At 43.1% G+C, this 24,763-nt stretch overlaps 1 protein-coding gene across 1 annotated transcript in view; it reads right to left on the reverse strand.

Annotated features, from left to right (window-relative positions):
• The window catches only part of CACNG1 (calcium voltage-gated channel auxiliary subunit gamma 1), a 233,389-nt gene that overhangs the window by 35,945 nt on the left and 172,681 nt on the right, over positions 1-24,763 (reverse strand). The window contains exon 2 of the mRNA XM_069655044.1: positions 2,099-2,173. Within this exon, the coding sequence (XP_069511145.1) occupies positions 2,099-2,173 (75 nt within the window). The remainder of the gene's footprint in view (positions 1-2,098; positions 2,174-24,763) is intronic.

The following is a 24,763-nucleotide window of genomic DNA, read 5'->3' on the forward strand; positions in this document are numbered from 1 at the left end:
AAAGGGAAAGTGTTGGAGGGTGGACCGCGACTTTACCTAATCTTCATCGACCTCACCCAGGCGTTCGACAAAGTGGAGCGCCCGCGGCTCTGGCAGAAACTCGAAACTTGGGGCTGCCCCACCCCGATCCTGGAGCCGATCAAAGCACTGTACACCGGCACCACCATGCGAGTAAGATTAAACCAACACGGCCTCCTGTCCCCAGCGATTCCAACCGCCAGAGGGGTGAAACAGGGGTGCCCTTTGGCCCCGGCCCTATTTATCTCCTTCCTGGGGGACCTGCAAACAACGTTCGAAGAAGTCCGCTGCTTCCCGCCAAAGTTGGGCGACACCCATGTTAATAGAATCCTATACGCAGACGATCTGGTCCTCCTAGACCACACTCTCGTGGGCCTGCAGCGTCAACTAAAGAAACTCTCGGAATACATGGCTGACAACAAATTGGAGATAAACGAAAAAAAGATAAAATGTATGATCCTGTCTACAAAACCAAAGAAGGTGGAAAAAACCGCTCTGTTCTTGGAAAAGCAGCGGGTCGAAAAAGTCTCCGAATTTAGATACCTTGGAGTGACACTCGACGGCTCAAGAAATGAACTGGCAATGCAAGTCCACCTCAAAAGAACAACGAAAAAGCTGATTGCACAAGCCAAAGCAATCAACAGAAAATTTGGTCGCTTCTCCCTAATTCCTGTTGTAGACTTCTACAAGAAAAAGGTTATTCCCACCTTGACCTACGGCGCCAACGCCCTTCCGAATTTACCCACTGTTGTGTGGCCGAGACTGGAAGCAATGTTTTGGAGAGGGACACTGGGTCGCCCTAATTCCACCTCGGTGACCGTTATAAGGAAGCAACTTAGCCTGCTATCACTCGAGGGAACAGTGAAATCCAGCAAGCTCATGCTTTATCGCAAAACCAGAATTTCGCCTGATCCATCAATTTACAATTTAATCAAGAAAGAATGTGAAAACGGCCAAAGCAACACGCTAAACCGTTGGACAAAAATAAACCAGGCTCTGTTGGCTACTACAGAGTGTGACGAAGAGACACTTGTCAGAAACCCTACAAAAATTAAAAAAAAACTGAAAGAAATCGACTGGATCCAAACCAACGAGGCAGCTCTAAAGAATAAACTGACACAGCACCTCCCGCCAAACATCAGAAGATTCAACGACTTACAACCGTACATCAAAAAGTTCCCTTCTAGACACGCTCGCGATTTAATAACGAGAGCGCGGCTAAATCTCCTGTTAACTAACGAAATTTTAGCAATCAGAGGGCTTTCCCCATCGAACGAGTGCCGATTCTGCAAAACGCCGGGAGTAACAGAATCGATTAGGCATTTGCTCTTAGCATGTCCTTGCACAGCCAGGATCCGAACAGTCTACCTGACGAAGATCTTTTCGGAGCACATTTTAAGCGACCAGGACGTTTGTTGGTCCAGATTGATGGCCGGAGAAGACCTTCGTGGCTGCTGGCCACCTACAAAATGTTGGTCTATATAAACACTGAACTTCTCAGCCGACCGTCCTCAGGTTGATCGGTCCGTCCACCGACCTTCGACGAGTTCCGGCCTCAACACAGTTCAATACAATACAATACTTCTCCCGTTCTTATCATCACTGATGCTACTACAGCTTCGCACTGAAAATGAAAAGTCTTCCATTGTAAAAATCTTATTGATTAAAACAATAAAAAAAAAAAATATATGTCCTTTTAAAGCGCTTTGGTTAAAAAAGCATTACATAAATAACAAGTTATTATTATAATACTGAGCAGTTCACACTGAGCTGAGATGCAGATATTTCCTTGTGAATATATTTCTAGATAATCTTTAAATACATTTTTATAAAGCACTTATAGAAGGGTCTTTATTAACTTAATATAAAATATCCATGCATTGAAATCTAAATATGTCTTACTTTGCTAAAAGTTCTCTCGCCAGGTATGAAATGAACTTCCTTGACACTCATAAAGGTTGCATTTTCTCCATGCTTTCAAAGTATGGAGTGAACACCTTCACAGTCGTATCTACATGCCTGTGTACAACATTTTAAGAAGCATAGTTCAGTTTGAATATGTGTAGCACTCATTTCTTACCTTTCTGTGTAGTTACTTCGAATATCTCTGCATTCTCTCCGGAGGTGAAATGTTTGAAGTAGGTGCAGTTAAGATCTAGGGGAGAAAAAGCGAAACAGTGAGCTCTGTGAACAATCTGTGGTGAAATTCAGGAAAAGGAATGGGGTATGTCAAACCGGGGTGTACACATTGCTATGAAAGGAGTAGTGAATTATGCTCGCATTTAGACTGAAGGAAAGATAAATGGCAACTTTTATATCACATCTCGGGGCTTATTTTCAGTCAGTGATATGGTGTAACACTGCGTATGGTGTTTCATTTAGTAGTAGCACATGAAATAATTCGACTCACACATGCAACAAAATTAGTAAACAGTGGTCTCTCTCTGTTAAAATATACAGTGGGCACGGCCGAAGGTCAAGGCCGGTTAGTGCTGTGATGTAATCAGTGATACCATCAGTGATACCATCAGTGATGTCATGGATGATGTAATTAGGGATGTCATCATTGTGGTCATAGGCTGCGCAACAGGCGGTGCAAAGTTATGGTGGCCTCAGCTGAATTTCAGGAGTTTCAATGCATTACATTTTCATCTTGATGTCCCTGCAATTAACGTTTTTTCCCTGAATTTCAAGGGTTATACCATCGCTTTTTTCCACTCCAAGGATTATGTTACATCATTCAATTTTTCCACACCAGTGGCCACGGCCTTCATCCGTGCCCACTGTATGTTTTGAAACACAAATGGGGCCTCTAGCCATGGCCTTCGGTCATGCCCACTACATATTTTAAATCCCTTCCAGCCCATTGGACATGGCCTTTGGCCGTGCCCACTCTATATCACGGCCGCTTGTTCATGCTCACTCTTTACTTTAAAAAACGACTGTGTCACTGGTAATGGCTTTTGTCCATGGCCAGTGATTGTTTACCCCCCAACCTCACTGTATTGTTCACCCTAGACCTCACTGTATCTTTTAAAATGTATCTATTTTGTAGTAACTTTTTTTCCAACACTGAGGCTATAACTAAGTACAGTGAAATGAAGATAACCAAGGGTATTTGTAGTATGCACTACAGATACCCGTGGTTATCTTCTAGTTTTATACTCACAGTTCTCAGGAAAAACGTGTGCCCCCCAGGCCCTCACCAAGTGCCCCCCTCATCTGTGCCTGCTTCCCCCACTCCTCCGATGACCTCCTCACCTCCTTTGCCCTCTCCCATTCCCCCCACAATACTTGGTATTTCTGTGACGGAGTTTACTTTGAGATGTCGGCTAATAGCGGGTATACCCCAGGTTATACCCAAGGGTATGGAAAATGTTTGAGCCTTGTGTTGCAAACTTGGTCAGTGATGTTATCACAGGGGTCATAGATGATGTTAATTAGTGATGTTATCAGGGATGTCATCATTGTGATCATAGGCTGTGCAACAATGGTCTGCTTTAGCTGAATTTCAACGGTTTTCTTGCACTATGTTTTCACCTTAACGTCCCTGCAACTACATTGTTTCCCTACATTTCAAGGGTTTTGTTATACCTTAGTTTTTTCTAACACCAACAATTTTGTTATATTGTACTTTTTTTCCACACCACTGGCCATGGCCTTCGGCCGTACCCACTGTATATATTTTGTAATTATTATTATTTTTTTTTAACAGAGCATGGCCCGTGGCCATGGCCTTTGGCCATGCCCACTGTATATTTTAAAACACCTGCAGGCCATTTTAAATTATTTTCATCAACACAGGCCGCTGGTCATTGTCTTCAGCCATGAGCAGCTGGCCCACCGTATATTTTAAAACACAAACAGGCCAAAAGCCATGGCTTTTGGCCGTGCCCACTATATATTTTAACACACAAATGGGCCACTAGCCATGGCCTTCGGTCATGGCCAGTGGCTAAATCCTTCGGCTGTCTTCAACCGTGCCCACTGTATATTACGCCCACCCGTTCATGCCCACGCTTTACTTTAAAACACAACCATGTCGGCCAGTGATTTTTCACCCCTGACCTCACTGTATCTGTGACATTACTAAAATCTTTTTTTGTATTACTTTTTTGACATAGCCACAGGTATAACTATAATTAGGGTTTTCTATATTACGTGTTTATTTTCTTATTTATTTCTGGTGCTGTTTTTCCAGTGTTTTCAGATTATTTCAGAATCTGTGTTTATCAGTGTTTTTCCGTGTGCCTCCTTCAAACAATCACAGATAACTGATTTTCCCAGTGTAAATACACAAATATTCTTTTATTGTTTCATTTCGTGCATAAGTAGGGTAATGTCTCTCATGATCGGCTGCAAGAATAGCATATGCCCAGGTTTGAGAGGTTGACCTCGAAATTCACCCTGATGCAACCATCGCTCAAAGATCAATCACAGACTGATTTTGACCTGTTTTGACAGTGGTATTGTTATGTATTAATGATGGCAGGCTTTGAGAGCTCATTGTTTTTTAGGCAATGCACAGTGAGATTAAATTTTTTGCTAAGGATCACACACTTTGGTTACACAGCGTGCTACAAGCCCTTTGTTTTATGCAACCCTTTCTCCGAAGGAATAACCCAAAACCAAAAAAAGATTGCGAGTCAACGCTTTGTGGCCAAGTTGTTTCGAACCTGGTCCAAATCCAGCGGTTTTCACTGTGTGCTTGTCTCATAATTGACCATTTTTGTCTATGGAAAAATTAACGGGGGCTGGGCTGAAAGTGCTTTTTTTGGTTTTCTTAATAACGTTTTTGTTTTTAACAAATCTTTCCCAAACTTTCTAAATGTAGGGGTTGGTGGTGAAGGGGGCACACCTATAATTACACCCAATGTCATAATATGAGTCAAACGTTATTAACAATTCATTTTTTCCAATTTCCTATGGACCGCCGACTATCCTTAACTTTAGGGTGGCGGTTGCTGCACTATAGCTAAGGCGAGTGACATGAGCCATAGGAAATCCGAAAATTCTATTGCAAATATCTTTTGACTTGCATGACGGATTTGGGTGATATTTTCCAAACAGACTGTTTGCCATCCACCCTTTACCCCAAGACTGGAAATGATAGGAACAATTTGTTAAAAAATTAAAAAGTTATTAACAAAGCAAAAAACACTATTTTCAGCCTACTCCCATTCATTTTCCCATAGAGAAAAAGTGCCCATTTTATCATGGTGAATCGTAGAAAACACTGGAGGGAATTGGACCAAATAGGGAATCACTTAGGGACAAAGCATTGAGTTAATTTCCGGGACAGGTTTGAGGTTATTCCGTTCAGTAGCTTTTAAAATATTTGACAGCGAAGAGCTGTGCCCCTTCTCCCAGAAATATAGCTATATCTCCCATGGTGCTTTGCGACAGAGAGGCTTTTCAGAAATGAAAACCTGCTATTTTTCTGCTTGAGGTGAGGGATTGCAGCGGGTGTGTAGCTCATAATAAATAAATAAATAAATAAATAATACCAGGGGAATGCAAAAATGAAAAGTGCAACAAACGCTATTTGGAGGAGGAAAAGGTTGAAATCGCATCAGGCTAAAGGTGGGGGAGTGGAAAAGAAGACATCATGTGGAGTTGGGGTGGTCTGGAGAGCCAATTCCAGTTTGGAAATTTCTGCATATTATCGAAGGCATTTTGAGGGAATCTCATGAGATTTCTGTTGTAATAATGTAAGACGCGCTTGGAAACTAAAATGCAAAAAGAGAAAGGGATTAAAGGGATAAGGCCAGGGAGGTATAAATCAACAGAGATGGGTTGGGAGACCTAGGGAAAAGGAAAGAGGCACATGGGGAGCACCTTTTGAGGACGTATCAATTTTCTAGCGTTAGAGTGGTAATTGGCACAAGATTATCGCTGTAATTATTGGGGGGTTAGTAGGGGAATGGAAATTGACTACTAGGCAGGGGGAATTGGGTCTTTGTACCAGTGACCCTGGTCAGTGGTCCCCAAAGGAAACATATTGGTGAAACATGTGCATCGGCCACAGCCAAAGGGCCAAGGCTGAGCTCACTGCCCAATGCTGTAGCCAATGGGTAGTGGGCCCCAAGGAAACCTATAGGTGGAACATGTACAATGGCCACAGGCCAAAGAACATGGCAAGTGGCCCTTGAATGAACTATGATATAACAAAACCCTTGAGACATATTGAAAAAACTTTAGTTAAGGGCCAGTTAAGGAGATCAGATTTAACGCAGCAAAACTCTTGGGAAGTGATGACATGGCTTTTATAGATATCTTTTTTTTTGTATACAGTTTGTAACAAACTTACTTTTATTTGAACCTTTACACAAAAAACAGAAGTAAATGAAGAAAGTGGAAGTAAAAGTAAAAAGGAAAGGAATGTAGGAAAATGCAATATTATTAAGATTTTAAAACATTGCCAAAAAAGAGAGAGCAGAGGGTTGGGAGTTTCAAAAAACAGATTAAACAAACAGGTAGGGATGAATCGCATCCTCCTCGCCAGATGGCAAGAACAGCATTCTTCAATCCAAATCTCCACTATTATTTCCCACCAATGTAGATTCTCTCCCCTTAATTTATGACTGAGCTATCCTTTCCCCCCGGAAAACTGTATCGAGGCAAAATGTCTTTTAAAAATATTGTCAATGCAAACATTTATTTAAAATCATTTCCACAATAATAGTGGAATAAAATCTCCCAAATATGTGCATTCCAAGAGTAGATGTTGCAGACTTTCCTTTTTCTCTACAGAACAGGTCAGTGAACGCTTGTTCGCTTCTAGCAAAGAGGACTTCTTTGGTGTGCATAATGTTCAATCCAAACCTAAGGAATAGATTTCGGTGTATTGTGTTCGGAAATTTGGGACTAAATTCAGACACCTATTACCAAGGATTTCTATCCAGTAAAGTACTTCAAGAATGTCCCAAATTTCCCAAACAGTGTTACGGGCACTTTCAGCATCATAGGCCAGCACTGGTATCACTTTCTGTTGGTAAAATCGAATGATCAGAAGTTGTGAGAATTTTCCATATCTTTTGTGGATCATTAAAGGCTGTGTCCTCAGATTCTTTGTTTTCCATCTAAGTTCCAGAATCCATCGGTTATCATCAGTGTTGGCATTTATAAAAAAAGCCTAGATATTTTGTGATGGTTACGACTCCTATTGACTCTTTTCTCAGGCTCTGATGGAAAGTTTTCTTTTTTTTGCCTCTAAGGTTCTGCAAAACTGCAATTTAGGATTTCCCAATATTAATTTCTAGGCCATTTTGGTCTGTGTATTTCTGTAGATTTTCTGAGGTTCTGTGTAGGCCTAAGGGCGTTTGGTCTAGAAGCACTAGATCATCAGCGTAGATCATCCAGTCCAACGGTACTCCAATGACCCTTGGGGGACAGATTGTTCATGTTTTTAGGGCCTCTTGTATGTCTGAGATAAAAAGTTCAAAGAGAGACGGTGCCAAGGAGCAACCTTGCTTCCGGCCTTTGTTTTTTGTAATCTTTGAAGATAAAAGTCCTGCGTTATTTAGCCTCACTTGAATTCCAGTCTCTTTGTGTAAGGCTATAATGGGCAGCAAGAGATCTTCCGGGCACCGCCACATTCTCAATTGTTGCCAAAGGCGGTTCCGATCCACACTAACGAAAGCCTGTTTTAAATCTATAAAGGCTAGATATAATGGATAGGTATTATAGATATCTTCCTTTCTTGCTACTTTGTGGCTTTTCGTTATGTAATACACAAACCAAGATATAGAAATTCCGAAACTCCCTCCAATTTGTCACTTTTTAGTGTCCACTGATAACTTCATTGTTGTTTCTTGTTATTTGCCCACAACATAATTTTGCACTTGATGAGATTTTTTTCCTTCCCGTATTTATGCCTTAGAGTGTTTACTATCACAATATTTAGATTAGTTCCCATTCCTGCCCTAAATCCCGTTTGTAAGATAGGGAGTATGTTTTTCATAAATGCATCGATTTAGCTCCTCTAGCCAAGAGACCTGCAGGAATCTTCCTCGGAAGTTCTAGTAGAGCTATCGGGCAGTACCACTTTATATTTCTAACATGTCTCCTAACAAGCACTTATTATCACTCGCTATGGTACTGGATGCCTAATTAATATGGTTTATATACTCCAATTCCCTAATCACATTCATTTAGTGCATCTCTTTTGAGTCCAAATGAGACTGCAACACTGATCCAAACTTACTTATTTTTGCCTTTTCATATATTTCCTAACATCTTAATCCAGACGTATTTGATCTTACTCAATTTGTGTTGTTTAAACCAATTTCTATATTGCTGTTTTATTTGATTACGTGTTCATTCAAATTTCCCATCTGAGAAGTTATTGCTTTTTGCACAAGTCGCAAAGATCTTCACTTCACTGTTATTCCTTTTTTCAATTTGACTGTGGAAGGGGATTGCATTTTCTATCATCCTTTCCCCTTAACATGGTTTCCCTTCACCATTACTTGTTTCCATGGCCATGATTGCTCATACTGGGAGAAGGTTCCTAGATGTTCTTTCCTACCAAATATAATCCTACCAAATATTACTTTCGTTAGAATATCTTCTCTTGTCGCTGTAATATGGATATTTTCTAAATTTAAATCTGACCTAAATGTGTATTTTGTTTTTTGACCCAATTTCAGTATTATCCTCACATTTCCCTAACTCCTTTATTGTCCACTATATGTTTCATTATCTCCATGTAGATCTGCATCCGTTTTGTATATTTCTTCAATAGCCATCATGATATATTTAGTAATACTTTCTGATTTAAAATGTACAATCACCTTTGATACATCGTGTATACATGGAAACTCTATTTTCTTAAATAAGAGAGAGGTGGGTGTGGAGAGACAAAAGATAGGGGTGTTTGATTAGAGACCTGCTAAAGGAGGTGCTAAAACAATTCATGAATCAAGTATTAATTGTGTGGATGAACTAATGAAGAGGAGTGTAGACCTAGAAATAGCTGTAAATGATTTGGAAGAGAGCACCTCTGCAAATGGGAGGATAGAGCAAGAAATTGATGAAACCCAGAGCAAGAGACCACAAAAAAGGAAGAAATTGAGGAGAATATGAAATGAAAATTAAAAAATAAACCGAAGTAACAAATATGCACAATCGGAAGTGCCCCAAAGAAACAAAAAAATATAATCATGAATATTGACAGTATGAACTATGCTTTGGAAGATGGAGAGCCTACTTTCAATTTAGGAAAGAAACATCTCCACATGAAATCCAAACAAAGGAAGACCAATGCCATCACTCGGGACATAATAAGGAAAATTATAATTTGATACCATCTTCAGAAGCAACTTTGATGTCTTGTGGAGATGATATGGCAGGTTAACTTGGAATTGACAAAGGACAGTATAACCTGATCTGTAATGTTTATGTAAACAACAGAACTGTGATGATAGACGAAGCATCAGAAGGCTCCCAAACTGGTCCTGCTTCTATCCTCTTACATGGTGGTATATTTCACCTGCAAACTAAGGATCCTCTGAATTGAAATAAAATCTTGCAAATATTACATTCTTTTCCTGCTCTTGGGGTGATTAATTCAGAGGACCTTGATTGGTAGTGTTTCCACATTTACGGGCTGTATAGGGATTATTATTTGTCAGGCACTTCTATCGTGTGCCCAGGACATCAATGTAATGACAGTGCCTAGCAAATGCCAATCCCGTGCCTACGCAAAAGCCAAAACTGTTGGCTTTGTCAGTGTGCTTGTTTAGGTTCCACCATCACTTAAACACATAATGACATAGACCCGCTGCCACTTGTATGGATAGAGACAAACGCGCTACCTCCCACCATATACTGCATGACCTCCCGCTTAAACCAAAAATCAAATTGTGAAAAGCCATATTATTAGTGGTACAGTGCAAAACATATTTTAATTTTCATGCAAAAGAAATCCAAAATATTTTGAATAACACATTTGTAAAAGAAATAACTTGTGATATGTTAAATCTATCAACCATGCTGCACACCTAGGGAAGTTTACATTTCTACCTCTGAGCAATTCTAGGCATAGTGGGCTCAATTCCCCAATGTCTTTCCATTGCAGGATTCACAAAAGTCAATGTTCCTGTGAAAATACCTTGACACGTTTGTGCCTCCGGCATAGTTTTTTCGGTAGAGAACACGCTGTGCTGTCACTACCGTAAATGATAACAAATATTGGGCTCGCAAAAGGATGCTCTTTCATGTGCTGTAGTCCTGTGGATGTGTTTCTCATGCCTAGTCCTCCTTGGTAAACGCCAGGTTCAGTGGAATGCACAATGTTGGCAGGGGTCCTCTGGAACCCATGCCAGCATTTGATCTTCCCCCGATAGAGCTATACAAGCAGGGCATGTTACGGCATGTAGCTTGCTAAGATATTCAGCCCCACACCATGTTATCTTTTCGCTGTTTGCATTTTCCATATGTGGACGACGCAGCAGTATCTTGGTGTGGTGTCATTGTAAATGATGCACACTACCCCAGTACAAGGAGCCACTGTAAACATGTGTTACAGAACTAGGAAAGTAATGCTAGTTTTATGACACTCGGGTATCTAGAGCTGGTCTTTAGGGACACAGTGACTTTCATAAAATTGTGGGAATAGCTTCAGGGTCTCTGTGCTAATTGTTTTTAGAAGAGTAGAGAGTAAATAGTTTTAGTTTAAAGTCTGATACATTTGCTTCCCCTTCCCTGTCTGTGTATTGAAGGGGTTCTATGTGAAAATGTTCCAAGGAAAATGTAGTCGTGTGAAAATGTAGCCAGCAAAAGGTTGTTTTAAGAAAATGTAGTCATTTGATGCAGTCAATAAAAAGTGTGAACATCGCCGAAAAAGCTATTTTTAAATACACAAATGTACCAGGCTGTAACTTTAACAATGGCCACAAACTTTAAAAACAACCTGCACAATCACCCTACTCCGCTCTTAAACCTTACTCTCATAATAACTACTACCATGAACTTTTAAAGAACACTAACCCTTCAGCATGCTAAAGCATTTGATTTGCATGTAAATTAATACAAAATCAGTGGAAAATGAACAGTGAACCTAACTCCAACCCTGTCACCAGTTTGCCACACATGACATAATCCTTGCCCTAACATAAACCCTTGCTCTAATCCTAATGTTAGTCATACCTTAACTGCAATTCTTACACTTGCCCATATGATTACTTTGCTCTAACCACTAGGTTTATCCTAACACCTTTCCTATGCAAACATCACCAGCATGACTTCCCTATCCCTTCCTACCCAAACCATTACTCTGGTAGCCCTAGCCTTACCATAACCCTAACACTTAATCTACCCTAACGACTAACCAAACCCCCACATCACCAGCCCAGCCCAGCCCTGCAGCAACCACCCTGACCCCAACTCTTACCCTAATTCTAACCAAAATCATTACTCTAACCATAACCCATAGCCTAACCCTAAACTATGCAATCACAAACCCACAAAAGCCCCCTTAACCCTAACAATTACCCGAGCAGCACTGCATGTTTGTCTATTTTTCAGCTGCATTTTTGGCTACTTTTTGCTTAGCAGCTTTTTCACTGCAGAGGTATTTTCACCACAACTTTTTCCCAGAGTACATGCTGGCAACATTTCCACTGGATACTTTTTGAAGCCCATTCCTGATCCCAGGCAGCCATCCTAGACAGGGTGCAAGATTCTGGTATAAAAGGTTCCAGGTGCTGGGGCCCACAGCACCTGGTTCCCTTGTGGGGGGTGTGATTCGTCTTAGATCCTGGCATCCATTTTCGGATGATGCCCAAACCTCCTGACAGCTCTGGGTTTAATCTTACCATTTGACCTTCCAATTGTGGCTGGAGAAAACCATCATATGGATCAGAGAAGGAATCGCTTGCGTTCCATGTTGAGAGTTAAAAAGCAGTATCCCCTTCCCAGACTCAGCCTGCTGCATGAATTAATTGTGAAACTTTAGTCCGATCTTCTGGCTGTTTGCAATGGAGACACCAAATGTTGACTTGGCTGTTCTGGGCTCAGCCATGCTTCGTCCATGTCCCCTCCAAAAGCATAAAGGCTTTCCACAACAACAACCATATAGTTTTGATTGTCTGGTGAGATGTAAACTGATCCCTTCCTTTCCTAAACCAGGCTATTGGGTCTGCTTAAGAGAAGGGTGCTCTAAGGACATGGTAGGCATCCTGAAGATTTGGTAGGAACGGTCTCCATGTGGCATTTGACCCATTCTCTCCAGATCATCATTTAGGTCTATAGACCAGGCAGGCCTCTTTGGCACAACAGCCTGCTAATTGTGTCCTTGTCTGCAACTCCCAGCTTCCCTCTGGAGCAAACTCAACCGAGGAAAATAGGCAATTGCAGTTTGAAACACTTCCATACAGGATCATCTTCTCTGCAACCTACAGCATTTCCTGACTAGTGGTTTGGGATCCAGCCCCTGCAGCATGTTCCCTTAAAGTTCCTCATGGCTCTATTGGTCCTTTCCCGAGGAAGGACAACACATTAGCAACTTGAGATGACTGCATTAGGCAGGTGTCCAGCGTATCACTATGAATTTTTATGTGGTACCCCAAGCCATTGCAAGCCTACCTCATGTTTACTAGTAGCATTGTGACCCTCCAGTGGGTCTCTGAAGAAAAGGGAAGGCACACTGATCTGGAAACACGCATACTGCCTTGCCGTCATGACGCCGAAGATGCTGTGTCTACCCTTGCCCGTCTTGCCACACAAATGACTGTCAAGCCGCCTTACCACCAAAGTCACCCTGTCGCTCCTATAAGCCAATCCCATGAAGCTACGCCAACAAATTGAAGGCCATCAACAGCAACTTTGGTAGACTGCCCACAAGAACCCAACAAGTGATCGGGCTAGGGTTTTCTATACGCTGGAGTGAAAAGAATCGCACACCAAAATATCCCCATGTTTCCCGGACCTGAGAAACCCTAAAGGACCTATAGCATTTAGGGTCTCTATGAACTCTGTGGCCGGCTAAAACCAGTCACCCAACCCACCCAAGTTGGCCGTGATATGGTACTGCATCAATCCACTATCTTACTTAGACACTGATACCAGCAATCAGACGGTTTATGCAGATTATTCTTTGTATGAAAATGTACAGTTACACCCATAATGCTTATTTTAACCTAGCTTGTGTGGTGAAACTGTCAAAGTGACACGTGAACACGCCCTGTTGACTGCACATCACAACTTCCAGCACACAGTACATCTGTACATAGCTCTTAGAGTTGCAACAATGGTGAAAGGTAGACCTGGGGGGGGCACGCGGTATGTGTTGGCCCCCAGGGGGAGTTTGGTGCTGCTCAGCGGCCAGCGAGCCGCTCACCGGGGCAGAGCGCCCCTCAGGCTTTTTTAAGCAGGCCGTTGAAGGTTCGGGAACAGTTGGCCATTGGAGCCGAAAGTGTTGTCCATCCACCCCTATCATTTTGGGGTGGGTGAAATGTATCATTTTTTTCTTTCTCCATAAGGAGGTAAAGGGGTGGGGCAGTTATTTTTTGTGGCAGGCCAGGGCAGTAAGCGGTTGGATAGACTGATTTCGGTGTTCCATTGTTGCTGATGTGCCAGCCCAGCCTGGCTTTCGGGACTAGGAGGTGTGAGGTAATGTCGCTGGTGGGGCGGGGATGTTGGCGGTTGGGGATATAGGAGCAGTAAGCCGGGGACACAGTTAAATGATGGTTGTTGAAGCCTTAGAGTTATAATTGCGGTAAAGAGGGTGGTTAGTACAATTTGGACAGAAAGACTAGCCCGAGGTTACAAGAAAGGGGAAGAGGTAGGGTGGATGGACGGGTGTCGGCCCGGGGAGAGGACCTTGATAAAGTTGTGAAAGATGTTGGGGAGTTGAAGCGGTAAGGAGTATTTGAAGGGAGGGAATTGGGCCGGGGGTGTATAGAGGAAGTGTGTTTCCCTAGATGTGTTAATGGTTTGGTTAGCCTGTAAGGCCGCGTAGCCAGGCAGCAATGTTTGTAAACTGCGGCTTGTCACTCCAGGTGTGGCGAGTCTAAATGTTTTTATGCCGCTTGAAGTTTATGGGCGTGTAGGGGGCTTTGCGTGTGAATTAGCCGATTGCAAGGCATGGGTGTATATGCGACAGTAGCCCAGAAGACAAGAAATGAGTCGTGAGATGGATTCTGTAGCGTAAGGGGTTTCAAAACAACCGGCTGAAAAACCAGTAGCTGTTGAGAAAAAACATTCAGACGAGGGTGGGGACCACAATAAACACACAAAGGACATGCGGTCAGTCAGCAGCCCCCTCTCTACTGTGGCTTAAAGCATACATCCCTAGAGATCAATTGGCAAAACAGATACTGTGGGAGTCCATTACAGAAAGAGTGGATTTCCTCTGTGCGAATCAATGAAGGGAATGATGATGTTCAATTGTTTCCTATTAGTGTCAAGCTGGCACGGAAGTGATTTCTGTGGATCGATGTCCTCGGCAGTCGCGCGCTGAGCACCGGTTCGCCCGCCCGGAGACGTGATTGGGCAAGTTTGTGTGTTCTGGCGCTGCCTCAGCCTGCCTGGGATTAAGGGTCCGTCGTGCAACGCGGCGCCGGCTCAGCAGATGGCCGACAGCTAATGCACAATGTGTGCTGCTTTTCTGCAGAGACTGTGGGGTTCCTGGCAATGGGGCCAGCTGGGAGGATTCATCGACCACTGTCTGGCGTCCCTTCCCTGCCGCCCAAGCACTGTTAGAGTCAAAGGCAAAGTGGAAACATGACGAAGTGTAAATGCACTTCATTTACGTTTGCCTGGACCGAGTGCGCGCAGGGAGCTGACATCAATTCGGCTTTATTGGCGGGAAGAAGGCGGGAAGCAGAAACCGTACACGGCCCACGTGTTGCCGCCCAAAACCTTTTGCTCTCCCATACTTTTAATTTACGGAGGATTCGGGGCCTGTGAATTTGTCACAATACTAACATGCTCACCTTAAAACATCAACTTTTCATGTGGGTCCCTGCTGCATTTTTAACAACCCGGACTTTCACAGAGTGCACACAAAGCCCGGAATAAGAGCACTGCACGCCTGAATGGGAGGAGAAGGGTTTGCTGTCAGAACACTGTGTTGCTGTGCGTCGACAGTGGCATGATGGCATTGGAGGGATGGTCATGTGGAGAGGTTTGAGAAGCCAGTAGAGTACGGAAGCCCAAGAGGCGGTGGAGACCTATGTGGCTGTTGGCTTGCCATGAAGGCAATGGCAGCCCACCTTATTGCTGGTATTGTGGAGGAATGGCGAGTCCTCCATTATCAACGCTAACCAGGTGCCTTTCCAAGGAGGTAACATGTTGTTGGAGGACGTATGTAGTGGCGCCCCCAGAAATTTTTCATAGGGGTGGCCTGATGGAAATCTTGGGGTGGCACATCAAAATGGCAGGCTGGCCGGTGGGAGGGCCAGCATTTTTTATAAGGGTGGCCATAGCCACACCTTGGTGGCGCCACTGGACGGTAAGATTCACAGGTGAAACATTCCTCTTAATCCCCCAACAGATCGGCCCTTTCAATTGGCCCATCCACAGTGGAAGATTCTTTTTACAGCACAGACGGGGCCACATGTTTGCCTTTGTCCTGCACCTGCAGTAAGTACTGAACACTGACTCCTGTCTGGCTGCGGGTCAGTGGACGGCCGACCTCTGTCAACTTCACAGCAAGCACCTTCCAGTGGCTTGTTACATCTCCACTGCCCTTTTCATTCACTTTTTCTGGGCTCCTCACTGCTCACCTTGGAGATGCTCTGCTGTAAATCCCATACTCGACAGCACCAGTGCCGACTTATTTTCTCTCTAGACGGCGGACCAGTGTCTACATTGATCCCGAGCAGCCCCGCTTGTGACTTTGCTTGCCCTCAGAAAACCAGTGGGCCTTTGTTGCTCTCTCTGGCCATGCAGTTAGTCCATCTTCTTTGTTACTGTACTCCAGAGCGATATTTGTAGATCATTCGTATTTGTCACCCGAATCAGCCATTTCATACACACGTTTCAACACTATTTTGGCCCCAATGTATCTCCGATACACACTGCACACAGCCTTCTGAGTGGCTGTTTATCATTCCCCCGCTAGGTGCCTTGACGTTCAATGGGGGTTGATGCAGTTGGACCTGCATGGCCTAAAAAGGCGCAGTGAGGAAGAGGAGAGTGTGACATGGCTACCCTTACAAGCACATAGGCCTTCCGTGGACTCAAGGTTCCACACCTGCCTGAGTGGCACTGATAGACTGGGAACCAGAGTTCTAGCCCGGTGAACCTCTCAATCAATCGCACACTAGGTTTCAAACCGTATTTAGTGTTAAACTGTCTACAGTACTGAGTGTAATGTATTTTCTCATTATTTCTGGTTTTTATTTCCTGCCTTTTTATCGATTACATTTTTTAAAAAAAATCTAAATCTAATTCTTTATTTTTGGTGTGCCAACTCCTGAAACATCAGCGGATATAAGTAAGGGACACCAGTGAATCCTTTAATTTTTCTTTCCCTTTATCAATTTTTTGTAAGTTTCACTGTTTTCATTTTTTTGTTACAGATTTTTAAATGTACTGCCAGAAATCAAGCTGCTTTCTATCTGAATTTATTTGTAAACATGGAAATAACTGGAAAAGCACGTCTTCCTACTTGCTACCCCTTGTTGTCAATCGTGCTATGCAGACTGGAAGCTAGGAGGGAGTAAAAGCAGTAAAAAAAAAGAATCCCATGTATTTAAACTGTTGACAACGCATGTTTTAGGCCAGCATCAATCACAAGGACGGACATTTGTTGTTAAGGTAAAAATGGAGCTGGAACGTGTGTGGAACAACCCAGCCCCATGTGTGTTCTTTATTTGCATGCAGGTTTTCATTCAAATGCAGAAACAGAGTACATGCAAATTGTTATTCACAGGGCAAGATAGTGAATGTAGAAAACCATAATGGCGTAAAATAAACTTGGATGAATACAGATGGAAATGTTGATAGAACAAATACCATATAAAAGGGGGCCTTATATGTTTTATATTTATTTTTATTTGCTGTTTGTATACTGGTCAATATACAGGTCCTGCATGTATAAAGTCATGTAAAATGGTATTTGACTGTGTGTGTTTTGTAAATCGAATGAATTCTTTAGTACACTTAACTCCAGTAACCTAAGAGGATACTACTGTACCAACATAACACTTCAGTGAATGTGTTCAGTAAAGAGCGTGTGACGTAGAAGCACTTTTAAACACACAGGCATTAAGGTGCCTCTCATTCCCATTACACTTGCATGCTGATGGATAGGAGGCATGTCTGGGAAACTCAATCAACTCAGTTGATTGAGTTCAATTCCTCAAGTGTTGACGCAAATATAATTTTTATTTTACTTTCGCAGAAAGTTGTTGTTTATTTTTTAGACAGATACAACCCTGGTGCTCTGTTCATGTGAATGTATAGAAAAATGACTGCGGCAGTTTGGTAGTCGAGGTGAACTGGCTGAGGACTGTGGTAAGTTTCTGTGGCACCTGTTAATTGATACAGTATAAGTTACTTTACAACTAGTTTTAAGGACTGAGCTACATGATACAACGCAAAGCCGTATATTCTATTCCCACTGGTACTGTGGAAACCAAGTTTTGGGCACCGCTCCCAAAAGTAGCAGGTGAATGGTGACGTTACCCCTCCCCTGGAAGCTGCTCTTCTTGGTGATCCCTCTCCCGTGCAACTTGGAGCTACTTACCACCCAAGTGCCCATAGTTCACGCCACACTGTTGAGAGCCATACAGTATAATTCAAGTTAGTAATTAAGGGCATTTTGCACTGCCCCTTGTGATGAATCCAATGGAGCCATCACAGATTCCCCAGCAGTCAACTCCTCCGATGTGGTCTGGGGATGGCAGCCACTACCCAATCCTGACCCTGGAGTGGTTACATAAGGGAGGATGACATTGGAGGACAAATCTACCGGGGAGATGTCATGACTTCATTGGAGGAGTCACCGTATTCCCCCCATTCCCCATGAGGAAGACCCTCGATTACCTGAGTTCTATTATCATTCTAATCAGGTCCACTTTTACCCTAACACATCTAACTCACCCTTAACACCTTTTGTTCTGGATGTGCCTTTTTATGAAATCCGTGAGAAAAAACACCCAGGAGTTAAAAGCCCCAAAAAAGTTATGGACTTCAACTCCCATAACCACTCAGGTACTGAGAAGAGGAGGAGGACAAGGGATATTGTGCACAATGAGCGCAGCCTGAAATACAACATGCAGACTAGTTGTTTACCAAACCTGCAATTAGCTGGATATTTAAAAATGGTAACGGCATTATGGAAGAGACAAGTGCAGGGACGAGCAGTGCAGGAGGAGACGTTGCCATCCAAGCCTGGGCTAACGAACCCGACAGAGCCAGCAAAGCAGAGAAGGCCAGTGGGATAGGAAGAGGAACGCAGCAAGCAAGACAGAAGGACCGTGGAGATGCCGGGAGCAGTGCAGGAGCTCCTGGAGGTTTGTTCACTCTGCAAGGCAGCAGGCTTCATCCCGGGCAGAGGAGAAGAGCTGGTGTGTGACCACGGAGCCGCGCCGGGTGCTGGGGACCGTCAGCACTCTCCAACCTGGAAGGCTGAAGCACAAGCCATAACATAGAGGCATGAGCAAGGTCAGAAACACTGGAAAAGATGGGTGAGTCTGCCCAAAGCTGCTGGGGACCCTGGGGCGTTAAGACAACCAAGACATCAAGTGATTGGATGGTACAGGTTTACTAATGCAGGAAATATACAAAAGTGAAGTTTGTTTGAACGCAGCCAAGGCAAAGTACAAAGGCAAGGTGCCATAAGAAGAATGTTCGAATGCAGACAAGACAAAGTGTAAAGGTAAACCCCTATCAAATACAGAAGCATGAGATGCCAATAAGGGGGAGACGCTTTGAGCAAGTACATTTGAGAAAATATTATCACAAATAGATATACTATGCAGTACACGGTATATGCTAATTTGGTACACCTAAGACTTGTAAAACACATAAGAAGTCCTGGTAGGCGAGTATACCAGGCAGTTGAAGTTGTACCAACCCCTGTTAATGTCCCTGATAGCTCTGCACACTGGTCACCTGGCCACCCCGAACTTGGGCCAGAGCTTCTGCATGTCCAGTTGCCCTTGAACTGCCTCCGGGCGGCCTCAACACTTAAGGGTCTGTATCTGTAACCCTACAGTCCCTTCTCTTTGCAATTAAGCGCCATCCTCTGGCAGCACTTATTGAGTCACCTGCTCTTCTCCTCATCCCCAACCCTGCGCAGCACTTCTTCCCTCTCCCGACCCCGCACTTCCACGATCTGAATGACACAAGGCCTAGTTAGATCGTTTTGTCCCCCTCCTTGTCTTGTCGCGCCTGGAAACACTTGTGTACAGGTGCGTTATAAATGACTTATATCATATCATTCCAAATTTCCACCCTATTGAACTGCTTAAGTGCAATAGATGTCTCATCTGGAAGAGCATACAAATAAGGCAGAGGCTAGCATGGTGATGTTCAAAATCAAAGCCTTGTCCGTGAAAAACGACATACTAGGTCTACACATAGATGATAAAAACACCTGTCTTATTTAGCAAAAAATAGAAAATAAAAGAATTTAGTTAAATGCCACAGTAAATCCATTTGAAATGCCGACATAAAACACAAACAATAGCATGCAAACAAATTTTTCTTTGCGTTAACAAATGTTAGTGTTCAAAAGTTTGTTCTGTTCAATGCAATATTCAATCATAATTCAATCAAATATTAGCAATCCATCTATGCATAATCGGGGATATCCACTGAGAAATATGTTGATCGGATTTCAAGTGGAAAAAGGCACAGAGACAAAATATACAACATAATCACATTTGTATCCTGAAATACATTTCAATATGTCTATTACTCTAGTCATGGTGTGAAGGATGGCCCTCTGGCTAGGGTATAGAAACCCTAGCCTTTTTGATTTTAAATAAATAATAACATGGTGCTAATCCGTCTCAGAAAGGGTGGTCTGCTAATCACAACGTCTTTCCTAAAGCTTCATGCCAAAAGCACAGCATACACACGTGCTCCGCTGCGTCAGTCTCCTTATCTGCAGCACCTGAATGAAAAGCAAAAACCAGGACTGGATAACCTAAAGATTGCAATGGATCATGTTTACAGGTATGTGTGCTGCATAAACCCTTGACATAAACACAGCAGAAACGGCCCACTACTCAATTCATCCCAGAACAACTGTACATTCTGGCTCACGTCTGTCTGCCGTTTCCGGTCCAGATGTCACTATTCATAATGTTAATCCTTTCATCTGAGCCACAGCTTGCTTTGTAGCTGCCTTAGACAATGAGCCAATGATCTCGCACACGCTCCTAAAAGCACAGCAAGAACAATATGGACAGAGCGTAGGCATTCAGAACCACGCACACTTTATTTTGGAGATTTTGAGAAGGAAACTGGGAGAACTGAATGTGCGCCCATTGACATTCATTGGGTTGAGTGATCGTTTAGGATGGAGAACGTGAAAAATATACAAACAATAGCAAAGGTCACCACACCCTTCCACTGTATGCAATACAACTCGCCCCTTCCCCACCCACCTGCTATACAGTATGCAATACAACCCTTTCAGTGTCCTCTTCTGGTGCGTGCACTTTCCCACTAGTGTGGCAGTAGAGAGCAGGCCGCATGAGAGGGATCCAGAGAGCGCCCCGCCATGGTTGGATTTCTGTAATGGAGTACTCGTCAACAGGAAGCTCCGACAGCTTAGCGCTCATCTCTATGCTGATCATTTTAGCCATTGTACAGTACACAATAAGTGGTGTGTTCAGCAAGTATAACCGGTGAAGTAGATCAAAGAACTGTACACTCATAGTCAAATGGGGCCCTCTAATGGGGGTAGGATGGGAGGCGTAGGGATGTACAAGGCACGTAAAGCATAGAGTTAAATCGTTTCATTGAGTACTGTGTTAAGCACTCCTAGATAGCCTGAAATCGCCCATGTGCGAACACATGGCAAGAGGCCAGAGGTAATATCAGGAACTCTGCAGGCATTATTTAACACCTTCATATCGATGTGGCACACTGAACCCACAACAGCGCAACTCAAATTGTTTCTATGTGATCACTGCAACCACACATAACTGCGACGGCTGAAAATGCTGACTTTTTTCTTTAATGAAACCCCCTTTACACCACATCCCCTCCATATTACTAGAATATTGCAAAACCCCCCACATATATATGGGGTGTTTAAAAAAAAAAAAGACTGCCATTTTGGCTGTCGCAATTGTGAGGGCAACATTTTGGGCCATTTTCCTCAAATCAAACGAAAGAAGCAACAAACAAAAAAAGTGTCCAGACAGTAGCATGCATTTCAATAAAGAGATACCATTAAAATAATCAGAAGTGGAAAAGGATAGATACATTAGCACTGAAGTCATGTAAAAATAAAATAATCCTTGGCACATTAAGGGACAATCACATTGCAATGTACTACACTTTAAGGGAGTTGCTGTGCCCCTGTATTGAAATGTATGTTGGTTCACTGCAACTTCCAAACTTATTTTAATTCGAACCAGATGGAAAAAAGCGTCCCATATAGTAGGACACATTTCAATAAATAAGTGTGCTTTTGAATAATTTAATTGTGAAAAAGTGAAACTTCAGAGAGGAAACTAAAAAACAGGACTAGATGTCAAGGTGCTCGGAAGCTGTGCTATTTGATCTGTGGATAGATTATTTCAAAATATCATGCATTGTGGAACAAGCTGTGGCAGATACAAAATCAATTCAAATAGGAAAATTAAGAAGATATTGGAGAAAGTGAGATTCAAACCCAGCTGCCGTTGCAGCTCGCTTTCTGTGGGTGGGCATTTAAGCCATTGCACGCCAGAATTGTAACTTCAAAACACATGATGGCATACATGAGCTATTAAAAAGCAGGCATGTCATCATATGTCACTGTGCACACGGTTCATTCAGACCCTTACACACTGGAAGTGCAGCTTTTCTCTCGTGCCAAAGAGAGTGGACAGGTGCCATACATTCCTCTTCCGGCCGATCAGTGATGGGAGAAAGAATTAATCCACAATGGTACACGCATCGAATAAGGGTCTTGTATTGGGCAATTTTACATATCTCCGATGAGAAGTATTTGCAAGACCTGGCTGGCTTTAGAGCTAAGGTGACATATGACCCTTTGTAGCATCAACAGGAAGGGCTAACATAGCAACCGTTGCCAGGAAGCATAGAACACAGCTAAGCTCCGCGAGGAGTAAATAGGACTTGAGTTTGGAATTTACATTAAGGCAACTAATGAAGAGTTTGGCCTCAAGTGTTGACAGTTGTAAACTGCAACAATGGTTTACGTTCAGGGAGATTTCCATTGGTTGATTTAGGATCTCCATTCAGCCAGTTAGGATTGGTGATTTCACTTTGTGGCAAACTGTCGGGCACATACTTGGAAAATCTATGAAGTCAGAGGTCTCTTTACCAAGCTAGGTCCCAACAGAATTAAATACTGGTCACAAGAGTTGGTTCCCAGCCCCATCTCCAAGATTACTCGGACCATCCTTGCACTCTTCCATTTGGAATGGGACACTGACCTGCTATGAGTGCCCGAGAGCCCGGAAGTCAGATGAGCTGTGTTTGCGATCTTTGGTCCTCTTACTCTTTTACTTGATAAGAAGCGATAATTCTCCAGCGCAATCGCCTGAGGATTCTGGGGGTATCGGTGCAGAGAGATAGATGTAGTTTTCTTCATCAGAGGTAGCACCAGTACACTGCATGGGCATTATAGTTCGGCCGCTTTGTCCTGAGAAAAGAAAGTATCAACTTCTGAAAGCACCAAGAGTGTGCCAAGGACATAGTACCCAAGCCCGTGCGGTGAAAGTGTGATTTTATCAGATACAGACAAAAGGGTTAAGCAGATCCAATGGTCCAGCAAATGGCAGGGAATGGCCAAGCAATCAAAATGAGCCTACATTGCCCAAACATTTATGTAATTTAGTAGCTTTTGGAACACGCTTCAAAAGTACACCAACATGAGTGTGACGGCATAGAAATCATATGCGATTGTGTGAAACATTTGGGAAAATATCAATCACCTCTCCTTAATCCAGAAAGGCAGCTTCTATCCCCATTCCTTCCTCTGTTGTAGTGCACATGTCTGTTTATGGTTGGGGCCGAGCCTTCCTATCTTCAAGACGGCCCCTTTGGAGACTGTTCATACCTCACACATATGATAAGCCCTGATAGCCTCTCTCTATCTCTGGAAGTACAGCCTCTAGAATTAGGTTCATTCTGCATACATGATTTTAGGATGGTCCGTTGTGTGCAGGGCCGGACTGGGAACCAAAAGTGGCCCTGGAAATGTTTTTTGAAGTGGACCCATATTTCGCTGTACGTGCGAGCACAGTGCGTGATCCCAACCCTTCTATGAGGGGATTATGAGTATTCCCCAAGAAAATGTTGAATAGAATTAGTCGAAATGAATGCATTTAAAGCATGTTTTAAACATATATGGATTAAAAAGTCATGTTTTAAATAAGTTCATGATCTCTCAAAGTAGATCGTCAATGATAGAGGGACCTGGGATGTTACACATTTTGCAGATGAGAAAATCTAATTCATCCCGTATTAAAGGTGCCCAGACAACATGCATTCCTAATCCATTTCATCCTGTTCCTGTGCTCGGAAGGGCACATAGATAAAAGGCATTCTTAAATGAGCACTGGCAATGCCAACAGTTTTGCCTTTTGTGAATGAATGGGAAAAGCATTTTCCAGGCACTGCCATAGGGGTATTAACTGGATTGTAACAGCTGCAAAGTGGTGAGATTACCTGGGTGTGTAATAGCACTGCCTGGTGAATTCCTACTATTGATACACAAGCTTAAACTGTTGTCTTTGCCAATGCGTGTTTTTAACAGGACTTCAGTGAAGGACAGGCACAATGCTTATAAATCGAGTGACTGAAGGTCGACTTGGTTGACATATTTATTTCACCAGTGGCCCGTTTACAGTTCCAATTAAGACATTAACTCTCAGAAGACTGCTTTGAGAAAACACTGACGTGGTGTAACTGTGGTGCGCAGAAAGGGACAAATATTTTGAGTACACTGATCTAAGCTACATTTTTATCATCTTTTCCATCTGGCAGAATGGCACCCTCTGCAGCTTATATGGCCAAATCATGTGACCCCTGTCAGTGGTACCCTAGGAATCCCATTAGCCTTACTTAAGAACCTGAGCGCGGTTGTTTGTGGGGAACGGTTTCAACTAGCTGGGGTGGTTGAATGCAGTCCTGTTTTTTTTTTTTGGGGACTTGTACATTTCTGAAATTTCAAATAGGAAGGAAACATACTAGTCCCAGAATCGAAAGGGGAGGAAAATGGCTGGGTGTCCTTGTCACGCATGACCACAAGAAACTTTAGACCTCTGAATGTGTCGAATCTGTATTGTGCTAAGAGATCCAGATGCATGTCAGTAACAATTTGCACATTATAAGGTAATGGACAGAAGTCTGTCAATTATGTAAGCACACTGGCAATTTACTGGGCAGCCTATCCTCCCGCTCTCCCTACCTCCTCACGGTACTTAGTATGTGATATTTAAATGCCTTTGTAAACTAAGGACAGTGACGAGGCAGGATGACTGAGGACTGCCGATCATAATCTGGCATCCTGTAACTGCTGTCCTTTTACAGAATGGAAAAGACAGCATGTAAGCAATGTTTCTACCCACTGACTCTCCCTCTGGCAGCATTGCTTTCC

This window comes from Ambystoma mexicanum, chromosome 3q (genome assembly GCF_040938575.1).
Source record: "Ambystoma mexicanum isolate Mex_15411 chromosome 3q, UKY_AmexF1_1, whole genome shotgun sequence".
In the NCBI taxonomy this organism is placed as follows: Eukaryota; Metazoa; Chordata; class Amphibia; order Caudata; family Ambystomatidae; genus Ambystoma; species Ambystoma mexicanum.